Source organism: Eptesicus fuscus, chromosome 22 (assembly GCF_027574615.1).
Source record: "Eptesicus fuscus isolate TK198812 chromosome 22, DD_ASM_mEF_20220401, whole genome shotgun sequence".
Classification (NCBI taxonomy): domain Eukaryota; kingdom Metazoa; phylum Chordata; class Mammalia; order Chiroptera; family Vespertilionidae; genus Eptesicus; species Eptesicus fuscus.
Window position 1 is genome coordinate 44,243,768 of NC_072494.1, and position 27,640 is coordinate 44,271,407.

Below are 27,640 nucleotides of genomic sequence, written 5' to 3' on the forward strand. Positions count from 1 at the left end.
AAGCCAACCCACCCTCTCCCCCACCTCTGGCCGGGACAGTATAATCTCCCACAGGGGGTGCGAGGGCCCTGGGTCTGACCAGTGAACAGAACTGTCCTTGAAGCCACAGCCCACAGGCAGTGGCGCCCACAGCCCCACTCCCAGGCCGATGGTGCAGGCCACAGAGCTGGCTTTGTTGCACCGTCTCGGGAAGAGGCCAAGAGCTGACCCTCAGCACAAATCAAGGCCCAATATGGAGAGATTAAGGGCTCCTAGGCCCCAAGCAGGCTGCAAGCGGGGGCAGGAAGAGGGAGCTGCTGCAGCCCCCCATCTTTAGAAACAAGGGGACCCTGGGACCTTTCTGCAGCTGAGCTCCAGGGGCAGCGCAATCACACAGGTCTGAGCGGCGGGAGCGGAGGAAATCTGGTAACTGATCATCTGAGGGAGGAGGAGCGGGGGCGGCGGGGGGGGGGGGAGCTCTTCACATGGCCGCCAGACCCACCGAGGACAGCACGCTGAGGACCAGGACAGCCACCCCGGACTGCGTCAGCTGCGGGACCTTCAGGCCTTTTCCCAGGTCCCACATCTGCAGGAAACAGAAAAAGAAAAGCAAGAATCTCAGCAATCAGGACCCTGGGCAGGGCCACGGCGCCCTCCTCAGAGAGAGCACCTGGCGGCGGCCGCAGAGGGTTCCAGGGAAAGGCCGCCCTCGCCGCCCCAGCGCAGCGCCCAGGCAGCCCGGCCGGCCATGGCACCGCCCAGAGGGCAGGTTTCCAGACGGAACAGGCAAGCTTCCCAAGCGCCTCCTTTCAAAAACTCTCCTCAGAATGCTAACGGTGGCGGGGGGAGTAGTTTTGTGGTCAAATCAACTTGGTCAACATTTAGCGGCAAGACTTCCAAACTGTATGGATGTGCACTGAGTCTCCGAAACGGGGCTGCAACTGACACCATCTCCTAGATACAGTCCCCACGGCGTCCCTCTGACAAGGGCTATCGGCCCCAGAGGCCTAACCAGCATCTAGAAAAGACTCTTTGGAATCTAGAACACTATTTCTCAATTTTGTCTTGACTGTGACCCCCCACTAAGAAAAAATTACACACACACACACACACACACACACACACACACACATATGTATGTGTGTGTGTGTTAAATATCTGTACTGGTTTTTAGAGAGAAAGGGAGAGGGAGGGACAGAAACGTCAATGAGAGCATGACACCCACATTGACCACACCGCCACCGAGGGCCGCACGTGAACCCTGAGCAGTGCTGAGCCGGAATCAAACCGGCGCCTTTTGGTGCCTGGGACAATGCCCAACAACTGAGCCACACTGGCCAGGGCAAGAAATACATTTTTAACTCGTACCCACTTGTGTTAAAGGAAAAACCACAGACTCCCGAGAAACATCCCTCAGCCAACCCGCCTGAAACTCGCTGGGCAGCACCAGGAGGGCCGCTGGCGCCGGGCCCTCTCGTCCCCACAGGAAATGAGGCCATCGGCAGGACAAAGCCCTGCTCCTCTCTCCCAAACCCAAAATAACCCTTTCTTTTCTGTTGTCAACACCTCCCTTGCCCAACCGCTCTTCCTATAAAATCCTTCCCCCCGACACAGCCCCTGAGCGTCCTCCCAGCCGCCGGAGGGGATGCTGCCTGCTCAGGACGCCTTCATAGAGCCGACCCGGTCTTCCAACGTACTCAGCTGACTGTTACTAACATCTGCACAGGAGAAGTTCATGGAATAAAAAAACAACACTTATAATCACCATGTGCTACATTCTATGTGTAATAATCCACTTAAATTTCTTTTTTTGTTGGTAGCAACCCACTAATTGGTTTTCTACCCATTGGGTCAAAACCCACAATTTAAAACCACTTAGACTCTCTCGTGCCCCAGAGAATGAACACACTGTGCTCGGCGCTGCTGAACGATGGATTCCTTATGGTGAAGGGAAGGCCTTCAGATTCCACACTTTGCCACATGACTGGCCCACACCCGCCCCCACTCTGAATGTGCTAGTAAACGTGACTAAATTAGCCGCACTTCAGAGAAAAGAGAGCCCAGAAGAAAACCAAAAGGATGCCCACCTCAGCCCCAAACAGCTTCTTCCCAATCAGGGAGCCCGGCAGTCACAGAAAGCTGTGCTCCCAGGCCCGGCCTCACACCGGAGTCCTGCCGGGCGGGGGGGGGGGGGGGGGGGGGGGGGGGGGGGGGGGGGGGGGGGGTGCCTCTGGAGCACCAGCATCAGCTGGGCGGACGAGAGTCCTGGCTGCGCAGAACAGAACGCCTGCCCCGCCCGGAGCCGCACTTGCTCAGAGAAAAGGAACAGCAGGTGCAAAGGCGAGGAAGCCACACTGCTCTGGCTCGGTGGCTCAGGTGGGCGGCGTCCTGCCACCAAAAAACAGGTCGAGGGTTCAGTGTTTCTCTTTCCTTCCTTCTCTCTTCTCCCTCCTTCCCTCCCTCCCTCTAAAAAAAAACCAGAATCAGCCAGTATTAAAAAAAAGCCACACCTTAGTTCTGAGATTCTTTGCCCCGCCCCCTCCGCCTGAGAGGAAAGCCCCCGATGCGAGGCCCGGCCGGCCGGATGCCCGAGGACACTGGCACTGCCCCTCAGAGCTCTGCCCTGGGAAGAGGCCCACGGAGGAAAGCCCTCCCTCAGGGAGGTGAAGCCTCTTCGATCACACTGAGCCGAGCGCTGTCCCACAACAGCCGACAGACACACTGACCTTTACAGTCATGTGTCTCTCACTTTTCTGTTCCTTTAAACTGTCTATTGGGCCAGACTGGAACACACAAAGTGCTTGTCTCTAGGCTCTGAAAGGTCAATGAAGGCAAAAGCACCCACGTGACAGATGGCTCAGGCTGGGAAGTAATGGGAAACCAGAAAGAACTGAACTGTATTTGTCTTCCTGGGAAAGGAAGCAGGACTAGGGGTGGGGAGACGCAGAATTCGAAATCTCAAAGGTGCTGGAGGAGGGAGTGATCTTTTTTTTTTTTTTTTAATATATTTTATTGATCTTTCACAGAGAGGAAGGGAGAGGGATAGCGAGTCAGAAACATCGATGAGAGAGAAACATCGACCAGCTGCCTGCTGCACGCCCCCTACTGGGGATGTGCCCGCAACCAAGGTACATGCCCTTGACCGGAATCGAACCTGGGACCTTTCAGTCCGCAGGCCGACGCTCTATCCACTGAGCCAAACCGGTCAGGGCGGGAGTGATCTTTATAAAGAAGAGACACGAGTCTAAACTGACCCCAAGGTTCCCAGGCCATCAAAACATTCGTACAGCCGAAACCGGTTTGGCTCAGTGGATAGAGCGTCGGCCTGCGGACTCAAGGGTCCCAGGTTCAATTCCGGTCAAGGGCATGTACCTTGGTTGCGGGCACATCCCCAGTGGGGGGTGTGAAGGAGGCAGCTGATCGATGTTTCTCTCTCATCGATGTTTCTGGCTCTCTATCTCTCTCTTCCTCTCTGTAAAAAATCAGTAAAAAAAAACATTCCTACACCCAATATCAAAATCTGGGACCCGCCCTAGCTGGTTGGGCTCAGTGGATAGAGCATCGGCCTGCGGACCAAAGGTTCCCAGGTTCGATTCCTTGGTGGCAGGCTCCTCCCAGCCTGAGCCTCCCTCCCCATCCCATGCAAGAAGCAACCAATCCATGTGCTTCTCTCACATCGATGTTGCTGTCTTTCCTCTCTCTTCTATTCTCCCTAAAAATCAATGGAAAAATATCCTTGGGTGAGAATTCACACACAAAAACTAGAAAAAAAAAACAAAAAAAACCCCAGAAACCTGGCATCCTAGGCAGTTTCTGTTAAAAATAAACAAAGATCAAAAACAGGTAATGCAATTCAATGTCAAGATAGCAAAAGTCAGCCGAAACCGGTGTGGCTCAGTGGATAGAGCGTCGGCCTGCGGACTCAAAGGTCCCGGGTTCGATTCCGGTCAAGGGCATATACCTTGGTTTCGGGCACATCCCCAGTAGGGGGTGTGCAAGAGGCAGCTGATCGATGTATCTCTCTCATCGATGTTTCTAACTCTCTATCCCTCTCCCTTCCTCTCTGTAAAAAATCAATAAAATTGGCCACTTTGGCTCAGTGGATAGTGTGTTGGCCTGTGGAGGTCTGTGGACTGAAGGTCCCAGATTTGAAGGTCCCAGATTTGATTCTGGTCAAGGGCACGTACCTCCATTGCAGGCCTGATCCCCGGTCGTGGTTGGGGTCAAGTATGGGAGGCAACCAATCGGTGTCTCTCTCACATCAATGTATCTCTCCCTGTCTCTCCCCCTCCCTTCCACTCTCTCTAAGAATCAATGGAAAATATCCTCGGGTGAGGATGAACAACAACAAGATACAAAAGTCAGTATATTTGGCACCAGCCACCCCTCACTCTGGGCCGACAGGAATGTCAGCCTGAGAGCAGCAGCCACGCTCCTCTGCTCACAATGGAGCCCCCGGGCCTGCCACAGGGCCTAGGCCAGGAGGCACCGCGTCCTCGCCGAGGAAACACGTCTTCCAGGCCCGATGGGTGGCCTGGCTTGGGGGGTCCCAGTAACAACCCTCTTAACGCTGCCAGGCCTCACAGTGTCAGCTCTGTCCCAGCAGAGCTGCCCAGGAAACCCCTGAGCAAAGGCCCAGCACAAGGAACTCTCCGAGCAGCACTGAACCCAGACAACGAAGGAGACAGCCCTTCCCCCCTCTCCACCTCCTTCCCCCGGAAACGTCCGGATCTCAATGAACTTACCAAGTGTCGGATCCCGTTCCAGGTGTGATACATGAGAGGGAAGGCGAGAGCAAACTTGGCTGAATGGATCAGCACCGGCCCCAGACTCAGGGACTTCACCAGTTCCAGATGAGACTCAAAGTTCCCCGGGAGCAACAGGGCCGACAAGCCGAAAAGAGAGACCCCTGTGGAGACAACCACAGAAGCCATCACCGCTGCCCTCCAGCCACCACCAGGTACCACCGGGCTGGCCGACAGCACCCCAACGTGCTGGACCGCCCGCGTCAGAGCACGGGTCACTCACAGCCGTTCCTCTGAGCGCCTGCTGTCGGGCACCGTGTCTTCCCTTCCTGCGCTCCCTTTCCCTGCTGTCTGCTCATCACTAACTCACCCTGTCCCAGGCTCCCTCAGCTCTCACCTGCCATTCTCAAGGACTTTACCTAGTCTCACCCAGATTTCCACACCATCTTCACTGTGAAAAATCGTGAGTATATTAATCTCCACAGAACCTAAGCAATGGAAGGTTGTTACTAGCCATCACTTCTATCTTTTAAAGAATCGTTTGTAAAGTTCTTTTTCAATAAATTCTATTTTAAAGTCAAACTAGTGTCAGCCTTCTTTTCAAGTTCAACATGCTTTCTGGAGTTCTACATTGGCCACCAAGTCTCTACCGTCTGAACAAATACCTCCTGTCTCGGCCAGCTGCTCTGCTGCTGGAAGAAACGAGAGCAGGAACCTCTCCGACCCCCACGGCCACGGGGCCACGTCCCAGCGTGTGCACCAAGGCCACTCCGCGCTCTCCCACAGGCCTGCTCTCAAGCAGCAGCCCAAGTCATCACTCCAGCGACTGGCGCTTCCAATCCCTAAGCCCGTGGCTAAGGTCACTTCTCTACTGGAATGCCCTCCTCCACCTCCTCTTCATGAACTTTCAACTCACCCTTCCCTCAAGCTCGCCAACTCCTCAGCTGGCCTCCCCTGAGGTCGCCTCTCTATCAAAGCTATCACAGTGCATTGTAAACATTTGTCTTACTCCTCATACTCCTCTACCCTGAGGAGAGAGGCTATTAATATCATTCCCCAATTTCCAACGTGTAATGGGAGATGAATTAGAAGGAATGAACAGTTCTTTCTGAAATGACACTGCGAGCAAACATCCATTTATTTACTCGTTTAGTAAATAAAGATTTCCTACATGCTAGAGCGTATGAGTGTAAACAAGACAGACGCAGTCCCCACTCTCTACAGCCTAATAAAAGAGACAAGTTTATAAGAATTAAGCAAACAAAATAATTACAAAGTATATAACACAAACTATGAAAGAAACAACCAATGTGATAAGAACTATGAAGGACAGTGCTTGAAACTGAAAACTAACAATAGATCTAGCAACAGAAGCCACTTCAGACATGGCAGTGAGCAAAGGACATCAAGATGGCACTTTGTGAGGAAACTAACCACGCATGGCACAGCAGCGGCTCTGTGCCGGGACCTGAGGGCCCGTGACGAGGGAGCAGAGCGAGGGGGCAGATTAGGCGGAGCATTTAGGCCGTGGTGGAGGCCTGAATTTCAATCTAAGAGAAAAGGCAAATAATCCTATCTAATAAAGAGGGAATATGCTAATTGACTCCATCACAAAGATGGCTGCACCCACAGCTGAGGCCAAGTTCCCATAAGGAGCCTTAACGAGCAATCAGCAGGGACCTGAGGCTACGCCCTCCCCCACCCGGAAGGGCTTGACAGGGGACCTCAGGGTGCGCTTCCCGTCCTGGTGCTGGGCTAGGGGACCTCAGGCTGCCCACCCCCCCCCGCCCCAGCGCCAGGCCGGGGGACCTCAGGCCGCGCCCCCCACCAGGTGGGGCTTGACAGAGGACCTAAAGGCATGCCCTCTGCCCTGGTCTGGGCTGGGGAACCTCAGGCCAAGCCCCCCATCCTAGCGCCAGGCCAGGGGACCTGAGGCTACGTCCACTGCCCGGCAGGGCTTGACAAGGGTGGGAATGGCTGGGTCTGGATCTAGCCCAATGGGGGGGGGGGGGGGGCTGTCGGGTCTGGGTTTCATGTGATTTTGAGGTTTATGTGGGTGGGCGGGGACTTGACTCTGGGTCCCGTGGTGAGCCCCCGACTCTGACAGGAGGAAGGTTTTCATATACATTTTACTAATTTTCTTTCATCTCTGACACTTCTATTATAGAGAAAGAGCAAATAGCAATATTAAATTATTTCCTCTAATTAATCCCCTTTTAATGTGCACAAATTTCGTGCACTGGGTCACTAGTAGTATTAGAACAGGGAAAATAAAGTAGAAGATTCTAAGCCTGACATGACTCAAAAATATTTTTAAAAAATTTTTCTTGCTGTTGTGTGAAAAATATATTGGAGGCGAGCCACAACGTGCAAAGATCATGTTGCTGGGACTGATTCATTTCAGGCCAACGAAGCCGAGTCTCGCTGCCATCTGGCCAATGCACTCCGCCCTCCGAGAGGCTGTGGCTATTAAATTAATTGTGCTTCTCATCCCTGTTCCCGTAAGTCAACACCTAGAGTCTAGTTTCTTGAAGTCCCATCAATGCTGGGAGAGGCATTATTAATGTGTCATTTTGTAGGAATAAACTGAGGTTTAGAGAGTAGATGAAGTGGCCTAAGTCATCCACCTGACGACCTCTGCTCCTGCTCCCTTCAGCACTGGAGGGAACAGGGGGCTGCTGCCACAGAGAACAGCTACTACCTCCCGCCCTGGAGCCAGGAGATCTGGGAAGAACAGGGTACATGCTGACTACATGGTCATTCAAAGGGGTAAAGGAAAATAAAAGTAATTACTAAGTACAGTTGTGAAAAAATACATTTAATTTCAGCAAAAGAATACTTGATCATCAGAGTCCACGATCAGACTGTCCCCATCAGTGGTGACAGATACGCTTAGGCAACACAGGGAACCACAGCCAGAGAAATAAGCTGCTCTGCTCTCGATACCCTCATAAGCAGAAAGCATCCACCGAAAAATGACAAGACTCAAGCAAGCAGAAACACAGTAACGATGAACTTACAGTTAAAATAGCCTAACCTTGAACGTATCCCGTTACTTCAGTGCAAGTAGGTTAACCAGCAGAAACCATCCCCGGATTCCCAGGTGACACAGTCATCCTCCGGCCTGGACTCCATCCCTCCCGCCCAAGGAATGCAGCACCGGATCTCAGCTGGGGGTGCCCATCCTCACTTCGCCACCAGCAAAACGAACCTGGCTGCGTGCAGCGGAGACGTGGCTTTGGATCAAGTCTGCCACGGTCTGAGCTGCAGCTCCCTAACTGCAGGACTCCTACACGGAAGCCACCAGTCTTGCTGAAGACCACGACCACTTCAGTACAACAGTCCTCAGAAGCCTAGGAGCCCTGGCCGGTTTGGCTCAGTGGACAGAGCGTCGGCCTGCAGAGTGAAGGGTCCTGGGTTCAATTCCGGCCACGAGCACATATCTCGGTTGCAGGCTCCTCCCTGTGCAGGAGGCAACCAATGGGTGTGTTTCTCTCACATCAACATTTCTCTGTCTGTCCCTCTCTCTCCCACTCTCTAAAAATCAATGGAAAAACATCCTCGGTGAGGATTAAAAATAAATAAATAAATACAAAAGCAGCCCAGCCTATTATGAAAAACAAAAATATCTCCATGTCTCCAGCAGAGGACGTTTAAAACACAGCTGATCCTCTTACAAACTATCTCCCTCCTGTGGAAAGACGCATCCAATCGCAGAACCTGTAACAAACCTCACCTCCGGAAAAGGATGGATGAGACCAGTGTACAATCACCGGGGCTCTATCTACATCACATGAACAGGCAGGCACTGTGGTCTGTGATTGAGACAGGGAGACTGGAGAGTGAGTCAGGCATTGGGCCTGATCAATTCTGAGTGACAAAGAATGGGGCTAAAACGGAGTCTAAGAATAAGGCTGATGACTGACCTCAGATTGAGTTGGGTCAGCGTTCAGTCAGCCAGCCCATCTCTATTACATTTCTATCTCTGCACTGTGATTTTAGTAAATATACCAGCAGGATGTGCTAGGGATGATTTTAAAATCCCTAAGCAAAGAACCTGAGCATAACGGATACTCTTAATTAATTGTTAAAAGTAATGAATGAAAAATAAGCTTAAAACAGACTCATCTTTTTCTCTAAATCAAGTTGCTGAGTTGCAAGGAAGGCAGTGCCCGGAGCCAAAGAAACAGCAAAGTTATTCACAGAAGTTTGTGCGCGTGTGTGTGTGTGTGTGTGTGTGTGTGTGCACAAAAACAGACAGACGTACCTGCACTCAAGGCAACACCAGTGCCGCGGTGGCCAATGGACATCGCCATGGGAAGAGACCAACTGCAAAGAAACATAAAAGCAACTGAAAACAGGAAAAGATGAGCCCCAGGTTGGCCAGGGTGGCTCAATGGTTGAGTGTTGACCCATGAACCAGGAGGTCACGGTTCAATTTCCAGTCAGGACACACCCCCCAGCTGTAGGTTCATAGGCTCGATCTCTAGTAGGGCTTGTGCAGGAGGCAGCCGATCAATGATTCTCTCTCATCACTGATGTTTCTATCTCTCTCTCTCTTCCTCTCACTCCCTTTCTCTGGAACCAATAAAAAAACATACTAAAAAAAGAAAAGAAAAGATGAGCCCTAGCCAGTTTTCTCAGTGGTTAGAGCATCAGCCCATGGACTGAAGGGTAGTGGGTTCGATTCTGGTGAAGGGTACGTACCTTGGTTGCAGGCTCGATCCCGGCCCCAGTTGGGGTGCATGTTGCAGGCAACCATTAATATGTCTCACATCAATGTTTCTCTGTCTCTATCCCTCCCTTCTACTATCTATAAACAAGCCAACAGGATCTCCTTTGGAGAGGACTAACAAAAAAAAAAGGAAAAGATGACACACACTAGAGTCCACTCTGGCAAAGAGAATAGAAACCACTGTGGAAACAAGCAGTATTTAAACAGAAACAATCAGCTTTCACATTCCTGTGTGTCCACGTTCTCGTTTTTAGTTAGAGCACTGATCTATTTAAGCAGCAGCCTTCCCTTTGACCAGACTGTACCGCAGACGGAGCTGAAAAGAGGGATGAATGGTAACGCAAGCACCTCCTTTCACAAAGAGAAGCACCATGCTCAAAGAACCAGTGAATCTGCAGTTAGGAGACAGTCACTGGAATACAGCCCCTGGTCCTTCCGTTTCTCCATCATAAAACTCAAGTAGAAGAAAACCTAAGTGAGATTTATTTATCCACTGTTTCATATAATATACAACTATCCTTGAGCTCTTTGTTTTTTTAAATTTTATTTTCAATTACAGTTGACATACAATGCTATATTATGTTTTTATTAATGTTTAGTGAGAGAGGGAGAGGGAGAAAGAAACGTAAATGGGCTGCCTCCTGCACGTCCCCTACTGGGGATCGAGCCCGCAACCTGGGCATGTGCCCTGACCGGGAATTGAACCGGTGACCTCTTGGTACATGGGAAGATACCCAACTGAGCCACACCTGCTGGGCTAAAATCTTTTTCTAACATCCTTTTGAAGAACTCATTTTCTCTTGATACCTTAATCCCTATATACACTCTTGCTTTGATGAACTGACTCAATATACTGAACTACAGAGTGCTTCAGAAACAGCTAACTCAACCATTCACTTCAATGCCTCCTCCAAAACACTCCAGAACTTAGAAACAGGAATTATGATTCCAGACATCTTGGGCGTCTTTCCCAGACATGTCACCTTAGAGACAGCCCTGTTCACTGCTCTCTCTCTTTTTTCCCCACAAGCGTGTCTAGAATTTCAAAACAGGACGAACAAACAAGACTCACCTCACCAGCCACTACCATTTGTTATATGACCCATGAAGAAAGGCCAGGGCTTTAAATATAGATTCAGAATACTTTGAAGAGCTCTTTATCATTATAATCCTCCCCCAAATCTTTTATGTCTAAAAAAAAAGTTTCACCATAAAGTAGTAAGGATTGAGATCACTTATCAGTATCCTTCTGTTTTAATATTGGACATCTGTCCAATTTCTGCAATCAGAATTATTTCTGGAATCTGCCTTAGAAAAAATCTGAAGGGCTGTGGTATGTGTGGAGGTGGCTGAAGAATGGCCAGGCTCCCTGGCAAGAACACAGGAAAGAGGGCAGCAGAGCTCAGGATGCTGCGCTGGGTTAGCCAGAAGGAGCAGATCTTCGGGAAGACACTGGCGTTACAGCTATCAGTGCTACTTCTGAGGACAACGGGTAACAGACACACATGTGCGTGTACACTGTGTGCGCACACGTGCCCTAGCTCTATCTACTGACAGGGTCTAGAAGCAAGGACAGCTGGGAGCAATGAGCACATGTAGCACCAGGTCAGGATGTCACAGGACCCCCCAGAAGAACGCCCACTGGCCAAGCATGGAGCAATCTGAACATCAAAACAGATGAGCGTAACAGTGCAACCCTTTGGGCAAAAGAATAAGACATCTACCTACCTCTGCCTCTACGCTCTGCCCTGGTTCCTGAAACAGAGCGCCTACCCTACAATCTCCCGGGAGCAGGGGCGCCAGGAGCATCTCTGTCTAACATTTGGTCTCTGACCCTGGCTCCTGACCCGCAGTTCCTAAATCCATTGGAATGTCCTGGGTGGGAAGAGCATCCTTTGTTCTAAAGAAGTGACTCTGGCTGCGGGCTGGTCACTAGAAAGACCAAACCACGATTAGAAGGTTGGAACTTTCAGCCCTGCCCCACCTTCTCCCAGGAAAGGGGAGGGGCTTGAGTTTGCATTACTAATTGATCAGGCCCATATGAGGAAGCCTCCATAAAAAACCCAAAAGTACGGGGTTTGGAGGGTTTTTGTTTTTGTTTTTGCTGTTGTTAATCCTCACCCAAGGATTACATTCCCATTGACTTTTAGAGAGAATGTAAGGGAGGAAGAGAGAGAAAGGAACATCGATGTGAGAGAGACAAATCCATTGGTTGCCTCCCGCAAGTGCCCCGACCTGGGGCTGGGGATTGAGCCTGCAACTGAGATACATGCCTTTGACTGAAATCGAACCTGGGACCTGTAGGTCTGCAGGCCGATGCTCTACCCACTGAGCCAAACCGGCTAGGGCTGGAGAGTTTTTAGGTTTAAATACATCTTCAGGTCAGGAACCTATATACACACAGGAACCTGTATCATTTGTAATACCCTTTATAATAAACGAGTTAATGTAAGTAGACGTTTCCAAGTTCCGGGAGCCCACATCACTGAACCCAAGGCAGGGATCGTGGGAAGCCGACTGATACCTGGCCAGTAGAATACAGGTCCCAACCGATATGAAGTGGGGCAGTCACGTGGGACTGAGCCCCTAACCTGTGGGGCCTTCGCCACCTTCAGACAGTCAGTGTCATAATGTCAGGTACGTAGTGTTCAGATCACAGAAGGTCCAATTGGTGCCGAGTTGGAAAACTGGTCGGTGTGGGGAAAAACCCTACACATTGGTGACACTGAGAAGAAACTGTGGTGTTTTCTTTTAGTTGGTTTCACAAAAGTGGAGGAGATACGAATGAGTTTTTCCTTTTAGAAACCCTTGACTCTGTACCAATGAAGAAAGCAAGCCTCACCCTAGTAATAAATAAATCAAGAAGGTGTGATGGAATTAGAAAAACCACTGCTTGGCAGCCATCATAGTAATAACGATTCAGGTGGGTAAAAGTCTGATGAGAAATAGAGTAATTATAGGCTCAGGGTATCTCCCCACAAAATCAGTATTAATAACACAAACCTAGCAGACACATCTTAATCCATGATGCAAGTTTGCGCCAGCAGTAATGGACCGAACCATCAGGTGCCTCCCCAGACACTAAGAGCACAGCATCTCTCAGAGGCAGTCCTGCCCATAATGTGTCAATCACAAGAGTGCATCAGACAAACCTAAAATAAGCGACACTCTAAAAATGTCAAGGTCATAAAAGATAAGGAAAAACTAAAAACTGTTCCATCCTGAGGAAGGTTAAAAAGACCACTGAGTGATACACAGCCGGTGGGGTCTTGGACCTATATGAAGGACATTACTGGGGCAACCAGCAAAATATGTGTTGGACCTGATGATCAGATGCTGACTGGATCAATGTAACTTTCTTTCTTTTTTTAAAAAATGATTTTATTGATTTTTAGAGAGAGAGGAAGGAGAGGGATAGAGACAGAAACATCGATGATGAGAGAGAATCATTGATCGGCTGCCTCCTGCACATCCCCTTCTAGGGTTGGAGCCAGAAACCAGGCATATGTCGTGACTGGGAATCGAACAGTGTTCTCTTGGTTTTTGGGTTGACCCTCAGCCACTGAGCCACGCCAGCCGGGCGTTACCTCTCTGACGGTGATGATTGCACAAGGAAGAGTCCTTGATTTCAGGAAGCACAGATGCAGTATTAAGGCCCGGTGGTAGGCAGAACAACCTCCCTCGTACTGTAAGACTGCAGATGAGCCGAAACCGGTTTGGCTCAGTGGATAGAGCGTCGGCCTGCAGACTGAAAGGTCTCAGGTTCGATTCCGGTCAAGGGCATGTACCTTGGTTGCGGGCACATCCCCAGTGGGGAGTGTGCAGGAGGCAGCTGGTCGATGTTTCTCTCTCATCGATGTTTCTAGCTCTCTATCTCTCTCCCTTCCTCTCTGTAAAAAATCAATAAAATATATTTAAAAAAAAAAAGACTGCAGATGAAATGAAGGTTGCTAACAAGCTCACCTTACAATAAGGAGGCCACCCTGGATGATCTGGATGGGCCCAATGTAATTGCAAGGGTGGCAGAAGAGGACAGTCAGGGAAGAAATATGAGATGGAAGCAAGGTCAAAGTGATGATGGGAGACACATTTGACCCATCACTGCTGGTTATGAAGATGGAGGAAGGGGCCACAAGCCAAGGAATTCAGAGCAGCTTCTAGAAGCTGGAAAAGACCAGGAAGTGATTCTGCCCTGGAACCTCTAGAAGGGACCGGCCCTGCCCACACCTTGGCTTTAGCCCAGGGAGACGCTGTAAGACTCTGACCTCAGAACCGATAGATAATAAATGTTTGTTGTGAGCCACAATTGTGCTAACTTGTTACAGATGTAATAGAAAACTGCATCTCTGCATTTGTTCTTTTTTTTTTTAAGTAGCACATTTTTAATGTTGTTTTTTAAAAATATATTTTTATTAATTTCAGAGATGAAGGGAGGAGAGATAGAAACATCAATGATGAGAGAGTCATTGATCAGCTGCCTCCTGCACATCCCCTACTACGGATCAAGCCTGCAACCAGGCACGTGCCCTGACCGGGATTGAACCAGCAACCTCTTGGTGCATGGGACAATACTCAACCACTGAGCCACACCAACCAGGGCTGCCCTTGTTTTAAAGTCCTCAGACATATGAATACCTTGTGAGTCCCAGTAAGTTACACTGGAACTCTGTGTACTATTTCTGCAACATTTAGGCAAATGTGAAATTGCTTCAAAACAGTTTGTGGTTTTTTTGATGGACAGCATTTTTACTTACCAGGATTTCCCAAATGGTAGCTCTGTAGAATAGATTACCCTTATAAGCCCAAAAGATAGAATTTAGCCCTCTCTCTATATAAAAGGCTAATATGCAAAGTGTCCCTTCAAGAGTTAACCAGGAGTTTGATGATCGCTTGCTATGACATGTGCTGACCAACAGGGGGTGGCGTGGAACCAAAGAAGGCCCTGGCCAGAAGCCGGAAGGCCCCGATTGGCCCCTATCGCTGGCCAGGCCTAGGGACCCTACCCATGCACAAATTTTATGCACCAGGCCTCTAGTCTTTTTATAAAAGGCCTGATGAAATAACCAGGGAGGCCATGGGCCAGTCCAGCACTTTCGCCCACACCTGCTAGGTTCCCTGGTCCCAGAGCCCTTACCTGTAGATAGTGATATGAGGAGAAAGAGGGCGGTTTGAACCAACATTCTTATTCCAGAATCTCTCCATCTCTTCCTTGGCTGAGGTTCCCAAAGGAACAGCACTAAAATGAAACCAGAAGGTTTTAAAATGATTAAAAGTAAAGTTGGTTTAAAAATTTTTATATAGCAGGAAGTTAAAAATAATAAAAGGTAAGCTGGGCTGCATGACACACTGTATAAGGAAAACATGTTCAACCACTCACCTTATCTTTATGCCAAGTGTGACTCCGTTATTAATACCCTCAGCCACCCAATGAGGTCACATCAGAGGGTAATCTTCTTCGCATCCCCCACGCCCAGGTGCACCACCAGAAGCTCTGCTCTTTGTGGTTGGGCATCAGGGCAAACATAATACTTCAAACCAGTTACAGAAATGGGCTGCCCTCTTCCCAGGCCACACGTGCGGCCTCACACGTTCTCACCTGCTCAGCTGCTCAAGACTCCCTGTCAGGTTCACAAAACTCAGGAGCTGCATTCAGCTCAGCGCCTCTGAAGGGGTGCTGGGTTTCCCTGTCCCTGGGCTGGGTGAAACCCACTGTCAACAGCTATGTCAACAGCGTAACTGATTATGTGCCTACACTTAGCACGACTCCACCCCCTCAGAGAAGTCTCTTCCCAGAGATCAGGTACTAATTACAAAAGAAAAAAACAGTACCTGCAGGCTGGACAAAGCCTAGTAGACATTTCCTTAGCAAATGGTCACAGTTGAAATCACTGATAATGAGACAAATGGCCTCATGCGCCCCTCCTCCAATTTACTGAGGCTGCACCATCACTCACATACCCTTCCTGCCAGGAATGGGTAACCTGACTACTCATCAGGGCAGTCAGACAAGTCAACCTCGCAGACACTCCTCAAAGCAATGGCCCTTATCCTTCAAATAAAAGACAACGGAGGCTAAGAAACAGTTCCAGATTCAAAGACACTAAAGAAACATGACAACTAAATACAATGTGTGAGATCCTCGATGGGAACAGGCGAACTAAATTTCTATAAAAGTGCATTATTTGGGACAAATAGAAAATCTGAAAATGAAGGGTATAGCAAAAAAAGTACATCAATGTTAAATTTCTTGAGCTGACAGTTGTACTTGTATAATTATACCGTGTTCTGTACGATCATGTTCTTGTTCTTATGAGTAGTTACAAGTAAAGCGTCACGATTCCTGCAACTCAATAGCAAAGAACTCAGAGAAAATGATAACAAAAATTAAATACACAATGAACTACATTAAATTACCAGTATCAGACCTGGTTAGACCTACGAAAATACCAATCTCATATGACACAACCTAAAATATACGGTACACAGACCTTCACTGTATTAGTCTTCCAGCTTTTATGAATGTACATTTCCAAAATTAAGTTTTAAAAAAATAACAGAGGCAACTGTTGAAGTCAATAGACTAGAAATGAATTTAGCAGAGAAAAATATAAAGATTAATTCCTGCCCAAAATTAAAGTTTACAAGAAAAAAAAAGCATTAAAGAAAGAAAGACTAATCCGAAAGGAAAGTAATTAGTTATCAAGGAAGGATCAAAAAGTGGATTAAATCAATGGAGTTATATATAACAGAAAAGCTGAAAGTGAGGAACATTTTTAAAAGAACAAAGAAATACTCTTTAAAAATTTTTTGATTTACAGAGAGGAAGGGAGGGAAAGAGAGAAACACTGATCGGTTGCCTCCTGCACGCGCCCCAACCTGGGACTGAACCCACAATCTGGGCATGTGCCCTGACTGGAAATCAGACTCACCACCGTTTGGTGCACAGGATAATACTCTAACCAACAGAGCCACATCGGCCAGAGTCCATAGAAATATTTCTATCTTTCCTTCCACTACAAGATGAGAAAAATAGTAACCACAATCACTGTATTTTCAGCCAACTACGTACAACGTCTTGCTTTTATACATATCCCCAAAATCTAAGCTAACAATCTATTGCTTTTCTCTGAGGGAGAAAAATTAATAACAAAAACCATCCCTGGCTGGTTTGGCTCAGTGGATGGAGTGTCGGTCTGTGGACTGAAGGGTCCCAGGTTCGATTCCGGTCAAGGGCACATGCCCGGGTTGTGGGCCCGACCCCAATGGGGGACGTGCAGGAGGCAGCCGATCAATGGTTCGTTCTCATCATTGATGTTTCTATCTCTCTTTCCCTCTCCCTTCTTCTGAAATCAATAAAAATGTATGTTTTTAAAATAATAATAATAATAATATCCACAAATTTAGAAACTTACTTTCTGATACAGAGCCGAGGACTGAGGTGGCCACGGAGGCAGTAACGGCCAACAGGTCTGCAAGACAAGAGAGCCAGAGTCAGTGCCACTCAGAGGGCCCTCCGGAGAGCCTTCTCTGCTGCCGCACTGGACAGACTTAGGGGGTGAGGGGAAATTAAGCATAAGATGGAAGCAATGATAGTATCAGTGTCCTGGAGATTATGTTCACAAATCTTACTTACAAATACAAAATAAAGTTTTGGCTAAATACAACACAAGGTAGAAAAAGATCAGAGTTGGTAGTGTTTAACAGAAATAAAGAAAGTGACTTTTTAAGTTAGGTCTTAAAGGAGGTGACGGTTAAGACATGAGTTTTTCTAAAAATTAAAAAAAAAAGACCAGGGTAAGCCACTGACAACTCCAAGCACACAGCTGACTGCAAGAGGAGGGTTAAGAGGTGGAGAGCAGGGGTCTGCAGGGAGGGTCCTGAATGCCAAGTGCTCCTTTTGGAAAGCACACCAGTCCCTGACAACCTGGGTGGCCTCCCAGTCAGTCTCACATAACCGCACCAAACGGGGAACAGGCTTCTTTACTGCCGACAGGAGCAGGCACCTGAAGAGGACACACACGTTTTCTACTAAACAAGTTGCTACTTGTCAAGTCTGAGACTGAAATGTGCCCAGACCGTCTGCCTGAGGAGGAAGTGCGCTGACCCAGGGTTACACAGTGTGACGACGTGATGACTACACCATTCACTCACGTTATATCAAATCTTCCCAAAAGCGCCCTGACCGGTGTGGCTCAGTGGATAGAGCGTCGGCCTGCGACTCAAGGGTCCCAAGTTTGATTCCGGTCAAGGGCATGTACCTTGGTTGCGGGCACATACCCAGTGGGGAGTGTGCAGGAGGCAGCTGATCGATGTTTCTAACTCTCTATCCCTCTCTCTTCCTCTCTGTAAAAAAAATCAATAAAATATATATTTTAAAAAAAATCTTCCCAAAAGCACTTAAGAAAGTTATCAGACGCCCTGGATGGTTTGGGTCAGTGGATAGAGCATCGGCCTGCAGACTGAAGGGTCCACAGTTCGATTCCGGTCGGGGGCACGTGCCTGGTTGAAGGCTCAATCCCCAGTGGGGGGTGTGCAAGAGGCAACCAATCAGTGATTCTCTCTCATCATTGATGTTTCTCTCTTCCTCTCTGAAATCAATAAAAATATATTAAAAAGAAAGTTATCAGAGTGAAGTTCTGGGACTAAAATTTAAATACACTGACTCTGCACAAGTTCACTGTCTCCACTATGTCGAGGGACAGAGATTTATCAAGACCCTGTGGTCTAAACAAGCTCACGATCATCCGCCCACCACTGAGAGGAGATGCATCAACATTTCCAGAACCTCATTCTTACACTAGGAAACGAGAAGGACCCATCATGTGAAGGACAAATAATCCAACCAACACTTCCTTCAGCTCTCCCCTCTTTCCAGCTTTGGAGGCAAGAGGTGAATACGGACATTGTGTCTCCAAGGCTCCCAGAAAGAAAGAAGTGGGAGCAAATCTCTTTCAATTGAAGTAATTGTGACTCTGAAGTTGCAGGGCTCACATTCCTCACACCAGGCGAGTCCAGTCCCTCGGCTCCCCAGCAAGCGCCTGCAGATGTGGGCTGGAATCTACAGCCGCTCGGGTCTAGTGCTATTGTTTCCCAGACAAATACCAAAGCAAACTTTCCACGAGGCTCCAAGAGAAACCAGCTGCACCAACTCCGTAACTTTATTTGCTATGTGACGAAATATTTCTCTCTCCTGCCTTTCATGTGAAACCAGGAATTATGAAAAGACCTTTTCCCACCCAGGAACAGCACTTTACATGTGATAGCTAGAAAGTAATAGTATTCCTTTTTTATTTATAATTAACAAGCCTAGGACTTACCATCTCTATTGAGTGTTGTCCCCTTCTAAATGCATTACCCATGCCTCCCCCCAAATGTAATCATTGCTCAAATCATTTTTGCAACTTCTCTGGGTTGGGCAACAACAGTAATGTAGAAAAAACACTGGACAAAGTAAAAAGCCAGATGGAATTCTGAAGTTGTGTAACATTAGCGTGGCACTGAGCTTCAGCGTCTTCATTTATAAAATGCTATTGATATTATTTGTCTTACTGGTGCTGAGAGGGTTATATGAGAAAATATATGGGAAAGCATTCTCTAAACTGTAATGTACCACATATATGGAAGATATTAATATTTCATTGGTCTCCCCAAGGTCTTTAGAATTTGCATCACATTCTATTTAAAACCCTCAGAGGTGATAAAAATATTTGTCTGCTGAAAATGAATTTGAATTTTTGGAAGAAAAAAATTCCACAAATTATTCAAAGCCAAGTCCAAATGATCAAATTGAATAAAGCTATTTTTTGGCCCAAAATAAGATGTGACTATAATATAATGAGTTTCTCTTACATGATCTCTACACTTAATCTGATGTTATGCCAAACAGTTTCATAAATGTCTGGGACAGCAGCAACACTAAATAGATGTATAGCCCTGAAAAGCAATCACTGACGTACAGAAGTTCTGATTTATGGTGATGAGCCCACAACTAACTCCCAAGCTACAATGCAAGTCACCCTTGATTTCTCCTTTCCTCTCACCTCCTTATATGCGAGGCATCCCCAAGCCGACCAACACCATCCAGAAACGTCAGTCCACTGTGTCAGTCCGCACGCTCTTCTTTCTCACTAGGAGCACCGTCACAGAAGCTCCCGCACCATCTCCCTGGCACCGGCTCGTCCCTATCGTTCAGTATTACCAGAGCTGACGCACTAAAAAACAAAGCTCATTTCCACTGCTCTTCTGCCTAAAAGTCTTTAACCATTTCCTACTGCTTACAGTTTAAGGTTCCTACTGTGGCCAAACAAGGCCCTTCTCAGCACTGCCCAATCCAATCTCTGGACCTATTTTTCAACGAATCCCCTTTAGCCCTATACTTTCCCACATTGGATGCTACGTCACACCCTCATGGCGCAACCCCTCTTATGACCACAAGCCTTTGCTCATGCAATTCTCTGACTGGAACCTCCCTCATAACCTGATAAACTCATCCTTCAAAACCCAATAATCCCTAGGTGGCAACTTCACCATTTCTTTCTTTCTTTTTATAAAATACTAGAGGCCCAGTGCACGAAATTCATGCACGGGGTGGGGGGTCCCTCAGCCTGGCCTGCACCCTCTCCAATCCAGGACCCCTCGAGGGACATCCCTCTCACAATCCGGGACTGCTGGCTCCTAACTGCTCGCCTGCCTGATCGCCTCTAACCCCTCTGTCTGCCTCCCTGATTGCCCCTAACTGCCTCTGCCTCAGCCCCTGCACCCAGTACCCAGGCTTCCCTCCTCTGGCCGGCCACAGGCACCTGGGACCCGGGCTGGCTTCACCCAGGCGGGCTGCAGGCACCTGGGACCCCAGGTGGCTTCGCCCGGGCCCGGCTTTGTCAGGAAGGACACCCGGAAGGTCGTCTGGAAGACATCTGGTTTAATTAGCATATTACCCTTTTATTAGTATAGATTAGAGGCCTGGTGCACAAAAATTCGTGCACTTGGGGGGTTTCCCCCAGCCTGGTCTGTGCCCTCTTATAGTGTGGTAGTGCAGGAGCCCCGTGACCAATCGCCCCAAAGAGGTACGCCCCGCCCACCCATCCAGGGATCCTCAATGGATTGCCCCAAAGAGGTAGGCCAGAGTCGGGGGTCCCGTCTCCGCGCCGCACAGAGCCACAGGACCCGCCCCGCCCACCTGTGCGTGCCTCATTGCACATGCAGCCCTGCCCCGCCGCGCGCGCTATGCCACACGCAGCCTCCTGGTGATGGCTCATTATGGCATGAGGGCATCACAGTGTGAGGGCATCATGCCCACAGGCTTTTATTATACAGGACTAGAGGCCCGGTGCAGATTCATGCAAGGGGAGGTAGGTCCCTCAGTCTGGCCTACGCCCTCTCGCAATCCGGGACCCCTTGGGGGAGGGAGCAGTGCACCAAGCAGCAGGCGGCCAGGTAGGAGCCCAAGCTGGGCTTGCTGTGCCTGCCACCACCTCTTAGGAGCACTGCCAAGGAGTCAGGAGGCACCTGCTGCTGCAGCTGCACTCACCAGCCATGAGCCCGGCTTCTGGCTGAGTGGTGCCCCGGGAGCACACTGACCACCAGGGGGCAGCTCCTGCATTGAGCGTCTTCTCCCTGGTGGTCAGTGCGTGTCATAGTGACTGGTTGACTGGTCGTAACAATCACTTAGGCTTTTATATATATACTAGTGGCCTGGTGCACGAAATTCGTGCGTATTAAAAGGGGGACCCAGAGTCAAGTCCCCACCCACCCACATGTGCCTCAAAATCGCATGAGACCCAGACCTGGCCGCCGCTCCCCCCCCCCCCCGCATTGGGCTAGATCCAGACCCAGCCAATCCCACCCTTGTCAAGCCCCGCCAGGCAGGGGGCATAGCCCCAGGTCCCCTGGCCCGGCACCAGAATGGGGGCATGGCCTGAGGTCCCCCAGATGGGGCGGGGGGCATGCCTGTGGTCTCCCATCAAGCCCCGCCAGGTGGGGGACACGGCCTGAGATCTCCTGTCAAGCCCCACTGGGTGGGGGCATGGCCTGAGGCCCCCCGTCAAGCCCTGCTGGGTGGGGGGCGCGGCCTGAGTTCCCCCAACCCAGCACTGGGGGTGCACCTTGAGGTCCCCCGTCAAGCCCAACTGGGTGGGGAGCACAGCCTGAGGTCCCCTGTCAAGCACTGCCAGGCAGGGGGGCACAGCCTCAGGTCCTCTGGCCTGGTGCTGAGGCAGGGGGTGCAGCCTGAGGTCCCCCGGCCTGGTGCCGGGTTGGGGGGAGCGGCCTGAAGTCCCCTGTCAAGCCCCACCTGGTGGGGGGCATGGCCTGAGGTCCCCCGGCCTGGCACTGGGGTGCGGGGAGCAGCCTGAGGTCCCCTAGCCCAGCACCAGGATGGAAAGCGCACCTTGAGGTCTCCCATCAAGCCCCGCCGGGTGGGGGTGTGTGGCCTCAGGTCCCCTGGTCTAGCGCTAGGGTGGGGGGCATGGCCTGAGGTCCCCTGGCCTGGTACCAGGGCGGGGGGAGCAGCCTGAGGTCCCCCGTCAAGCCCTGCTGGGTGGGGGTGTGGCCTGAGGTCCCCTGTCAAGCCCTGCCGGGTGGGGGAGGGCGTAGCCTCAGGTCCCTGCTGATTGCTCGTTAAGGCTCCTTAGGGAACTTGGCCTCAGCTGTGGGTGCAGCCAGCTTTGTGATGGAGTGATGGTCAATTAGCATATTCCCTCTTTATTAGATAGGCTAGATGTTTTTATTGATTTTTTTTTTTTTTAGAGAGAGGAAAGTGATAGAAACATCGATGAGAGAGAAACATCATTTGAATGCCTCCTGCACACCCCCCACTGGGAATTGAGCCCACAATCTGGGCATGTGCCCTGACTGGGAATCAAACTGATGACCTCTTGGTTCATGGGTCAACACTCAACCACTGAGCCACACCAGCAGAGAGACTTCACCATTCCTTTAGCCTTACCTGCTATACTTGTCAAGATCCCACACCACTTGTTCATATCTCTACATCAACATCCTTCATAATAGAGGTAATATGTAAATTGACCATCACACCCTTACACAAGATGGCTGCCCCCATGTGGTCACAAGATGGCCACCACAAGATGGCCGGCAGGGGAGGGCAGTTAGGGGCAACCAGGCCTGCAGGGGAGGACAGTTAGGGGTGACCAGGCCGGCAGGGGAGGGCAGTTAGGGGCAATCGGGCCGGCAGGGGAGCAGATTGGAGAGGGTGCAAACTGGGCTGAGGGACACTGCCCTACCAGTGCACAAATTTCATGCACCTGGCCTCTAGTCTATTAGGATGCTTAATAATTAACCTATTTTTTATCTCCTCTCTAGACTTTGAGCTCTTCAAGGTTAGGACTGGAATACTTTGCATCTATACCTCTAAATGTCTGACACATAGAAGAGGCTCAAGAAAATGGTCTGTGAATGAGCATGCTTATTTTAAAAAGAATGTCACAAACATAGTTAAAACTTGATTTTGGAGATGTTTCACATGTAGAATCTAATATGATGAGCAATGCCCAGAAAGTTAATGATTCTTGGTGACTTTGGGCTTAAGTGGCATGAACATGGTCACATAGAAGCCCAGCTGTTCTCTATCTCTCTGCCTTGGCTTCGGCAAGTCATTCCTTAACTGAGTGCCAATGGAGTTTGGGTTACTCTGCTGGCTATTGGTCACTGGCTAATCCATGAACTGCTTAGGAAGTATCTATATATCTAAAAGCCTAATATGCAAAGTGTCCCCTCAGGAGTTCGACCGCTAGCTGTGACATGCGCTGACCACCAGGGAGCAATGCAAAATAAAGGAAGGCCCTGGCTGGCAGCTGCTAGGAACCCTACCCATGCATGAATTTTGTGCAGTGGGCCTCTAGTCTTTACACATAAAAGCCTAATATGCTAAGTGTCCAACTGTTCGACTGTTCGCTATGATGCACACTGACCACCAGGGGCAGACGCTCCCACCGGTAAGTTAGCTTGCTGCTGGGGTCCGGCCAATCAGGGCTTGGTGAGAGGGGCTGGACATGCCCTAGAGCCCTCCAGCGGTCCCTCCCCCACCAGGCTGAGGGACCCCACTGGTGCACAAATCCCTGCACCAGGCCTCTAGTATAAAATATAGACTGTTCGCCAAAACCGGTTTGGCTCAGTGGATAGAGCGTCGGCCTGTGGACTGAAAGGTCCCAGGTTCGATTCCGGTCAAGGGCATGTACCTTGGTTGTGGGCACATCCCCAGTGGGAGGTGTGCAGGAGGCAGCTGATCGATGTTTCTAACTCTCTATCCCTCTCCCTTCCTCTCTGTAGAAAATTAATAAAATATATATTAAAAAAAAATATATATATATATAGACTGTTCAAAAGCCATGACATACAGTACTCTGTTGACTAATAATATTTAAGCAAGTATTAAAAATGTTTAACCAATATTTCTCTTCAGTGGGCCCAAGTTATTACTATTTTCTTTTTTTTACTATACATTTTTATTGATTTCAGAGAGGATGGGAGAGGGAGAAAGAGAAATATCAATGATGAGAGAGAATCATTGACTGGCTGCCTCCTGCACGCCCCCTACTGGGGATCGAGCCCACAATCCCGGCATGTGCCCTTGACCAGAATCGAACCTGTGACCTTTCAGCCCACAGACTGACGCTCTATCCACTGGGCCAAACCAGCTAGGGCGAGTTATTACTATTTTCATTCACAAATAAGGAATCCATAATCACGGAACCAATGACCTTGAGGTGTTACCAATAAAGCAGTGACACTCGAACTAGAAAACAGTCCGAATTTCTGAGAAGGTATTTTCCTTTGTGGTTAACTCAGCACATGATCAACAGCCCAAATCCCTCTAGTGCAGTGAGTTAGAACTAGAAAGTCATCAGGAATTTTATTTTATTTAAAAAAACAAAAAACCTTCTATAAAATCCCTGTGAGAAATGAACAGAGAAGTGCCCTCCTATGAAAGCCTCGGATGGCCACTAATGAAAAAGCCTACTTCTTGGCACGGAATCATGGTGGTGACAGTCCTAAGAACTGAAGATGATGATGTCTAAACACAGTTCATGAGGATAATGATCCTCAGCTTCTAAACCCGAACTTGAAGCTCCTAAAATGAACTGTTTAGAAATAGTCATTTCAAGCTAAATGTTCATTCCACCAATACCAAAATAATGATACATCAAAGAATCCAAAAGCATTCAATTATGGAGGCAATTCTGTGAAGGGGCAAGGCACACCTTAGGGAAAAAGGACTCATGGATATATACATGAGCCAAGCAACCAGAACTACCCAAGGACCTGTCGCTGTGACGCACACTGCCAAGGCCAACCACCGATGGGGCCCCAATCGCCCCCCAACGTCCGCAGCCCCTCGTCCCCCCACCCCCAAATGCCCTATCGGGCGCTGGCGGGACCCCACCCCTGCACGAATTGGTGCACCAAGCCTCTAGTTTGGAAATAAGAGGCAGGGAGAAAAATAAAGGACTAAAAGGACTCATTCCTGATCTCAGCTCCAAAAGGAATCATTTTGTCAACAGAGAGAAACTAAATAAAGTCTATTTTCATACTGGGTGACTTAGTGGAAAGTGAGGAGACATGTGGGTAAATCAGGAATTAAATCTCAAGGGCATTAAAGCTAACTTTCCATAACAAATAGTTTCCAAAAACAGGGCTGGCACAAAACCACGCTGGGATTTGTACGGAGCGCAGAGCCGCTGAGCACCAGGCTAGGCAGGCGGAGGCGGCGAGGCCCGGCCGCAGCAGTGCGGAGGGCAGCGAGCCTCTGTTTCTTTGCACAGGAACCGACCCTGCAGAGAACAGCTGGCATCTGCGCCTCCCCCACAACGTGACGAAAGCCGAGCTCCTGTTCATCGCCAGCCCGGACAGCCCAGGCCTCCTGCCGTCGGCGGCGGAGCCGGTGGGAACTCGGACGCGGCCCGCGATCTCCGACCCAGGCCCGTCCCAGGGGCTCGCGGACCTGAGCGCGGGCCGTTGGCTTCACGGCGCCTCGCCAGGCTGTTTCTCTCCGAAAGGCAAGGCCCCGCGCCCCCCGCGTCAAAACTGCGGCTTTCCCGCGACCCCCACCCTCGCTTTCCTGCGTGGCCCGAGGTCCGCCTGCATTCCTGTCTCGGCCCGGCTCCCGGGCGGCGGAGAAGGACCCGGGACGAATTCAGAGGTGGGAGCAGCGGACGGGGAAAGACGGCGGCGATGACCCCAAGCCCGCGAGAGGCAGGAGCGGCGGGCCGCGGGGTCCCGGCGTGGGCCCCGCACAGGGCCTCCCGCTGCCCGGGCACGGTGAACAGCCGTCACCGCGAAGCCAGCGGCCAGGCGGGTCTCCGGAGGAACGCCGGCACCGATCCCGCCCCACACGAAAGTCACCTCAACAAGAGCGCAGCCATCTTGGTTTCCGGCCTGGACGGAAGTGACGCGCAGCCCGGCCCTCGGCGCGGGGCGGGCCTCCGGGGCGGGGCCTCCGGGGCGGGGCGGGGCCTCCGGGGCGGGGCGGGGCCTGCGGCACGTGACCGCACGGGGCTGAGGTGCGAGTGGGAACCGCTGCAGAGGCCGGGCCCAGACGCCCCCCAGGACCTGTGGGTCCACCCCGTCCCCGTGGGTCAGAAACGCCCGGTAGCCACTGTGATGTTCCCTCCGGGTCTAACGCGCGGCCCCGCGCACAGAAAGGCACAAGTGGAGACCCAGTTGGGAGTGAAGTGGGTCTGGGGGAGAACTCGCAAACCCCCGTCCCCAGGACCCGGGCTCTAACGCCCCGCAATCCGCCTGAGCTGGACGCCCACTAACCAAGGACAGCGCTCCCTTGTCCCTTGGTTCAGGTTTGGGGGTGACACCCTCAGCCCGAAGACCCAGGGTGAGCTGGGGAGAAGTCGCTTGGATTTGATGTATAGGAACAGTTTTGAGGAACCAAGCACAGCAGTCACTCCAGAGACAGAACTTCGGGGAGAAAGTGAGCAAGTGAGAAAGGAATGGGGAGGGGAACGTTTCTTGAGTCTTTTGGGGGGCAGAGGGGAGAAGGGGGTGAAGGGAAGGGCCTAGACAACTCCTGTTCCACAATAAAACACATTATTACATTAATATTCAGACCTTACTTATATTTAACACTGCTGCACCTTTCCTTTCAGGATTTACTAGTAAATAGCATAAATGCACTTATTTCTGTATCAAATGAAAACGCTATTTTGCATTTCCATAATGCAAAGTTAATACTAATCATGGGCCCACCAGGGGTGCCCAGAGGAGGTGCAGGAGCTGTGGCTTTCCAGGCGAAGCTGCATTGTCCTAGAGCAGGAACAGCAGTGATCTCTCCCCTCAAATAACTTCCAGAGCCCAGAATTGGTGGAAATGATTCATATTGAAACGCAAACCAAACATTAAGTCAATCCTCTTAACACCAGGACTCATCTTAGAAATAAGCAGGAGAAGAAGCAGAATCTACCCAGGGCTGGGGATGAGAAGAAGGCAGGGAAGAGAGAAGGGAAGACATTCCAGATGGGAGTCTGAGAGGTTCCATGGAAAGCAAAATCATTTCAGATGATTCCAAGGAGGGAAGGAAGGAGGCGACAGTCAGGAGAGCTCTGATCTGAATGATTTCCTGGCCAGGTTTGTCGTAAAAGTCAGCTCTGAGCATATAGACACTCCCATTATTAACTTTAAACACTATTCCCAAACTCCAGGAAGTTCTTAGAATGTAAATTAAATCCACCCTTGTTAGTCTGAATGCTAAGGCCCATCAAAACCACCTTCAACTTTCCTGTACAGATTCGCTTCCTACGATGCCTCTTCAGGTTCTCCCAAGTCACAGTGGATGGCCCCAGATCTGCCTGGAATATGCCCAATACTTCACAGACCTTCTCAACACACACACACACACACACACACACACACACACACATCACCACCACCACCACCACACACAACATACACCACTACCACCACACACAATGCACACGTTCTTACCTCTGTGTCTCTGCTTTCGCTGTTTACCTGCCTAGACACTCCCCTCCCCGGGTTCATTTCTCTTTTTCAAAATGGCACAAATCCTTCATGGTTGGTCCACAGCTAATATTGGCTCCCAGATATGACTCCCCCTTCCTCTGAACTTCATTTATTAAGTAAACCTTCTTTTACATCTCCGTTACATAACAGTCTCCTGCTGTGCAGCTGAATGTTCCTCCGGTCCCAGCACATT

The 27,640-nt window shown here is 49.9% G+C and overlaps 1 protein-coding gene across 2 annotated transcripts; it reads right to left on the minus strand.

Annotated features, from left to right (window-relative positions):
* Window positions 1-403: 403 nt before the first annotated feature.
* Window positions 404-25,874, minus strand: SDHC (succinate dehydrogenase complex subunit C). Of its 2 annotated transcripts, XM_028127777.2 has the most exons (6): window positions 25,819-25,874; window positions 16,872-16,928; window positions 14,594-14,695; window positions 8,992-9,053; window positions 4,725-4,888; window positions 405-565 (listed from the first exon to the last, which is right to left on the minus strand). In XM_028127777.2, exons 1-6 carry the CDS (start codon window positions 25,836-25,838, stop codon window positions 461-463), a joined length of 510 nt encoding a protein of 169 aa, XP_027983578.1. In that variant the 5' UTR covers window positions 25,839-25,874; the 3' UTR covers window positions 405-460. The 2 variants fall into 2 exon arrangements, with proteins under 2 accessions (XP_054567948.1, XP_027983578.1); XM_054711973.1 differs by lacking the exon at window positions 16,872-16,928 and having other exon boundaries at window positions 404-565; window positions 25,819-25,846.
* Between the last annotated feature and the right edge of the window lie 1,766 nt (window positions 25,875-27,640).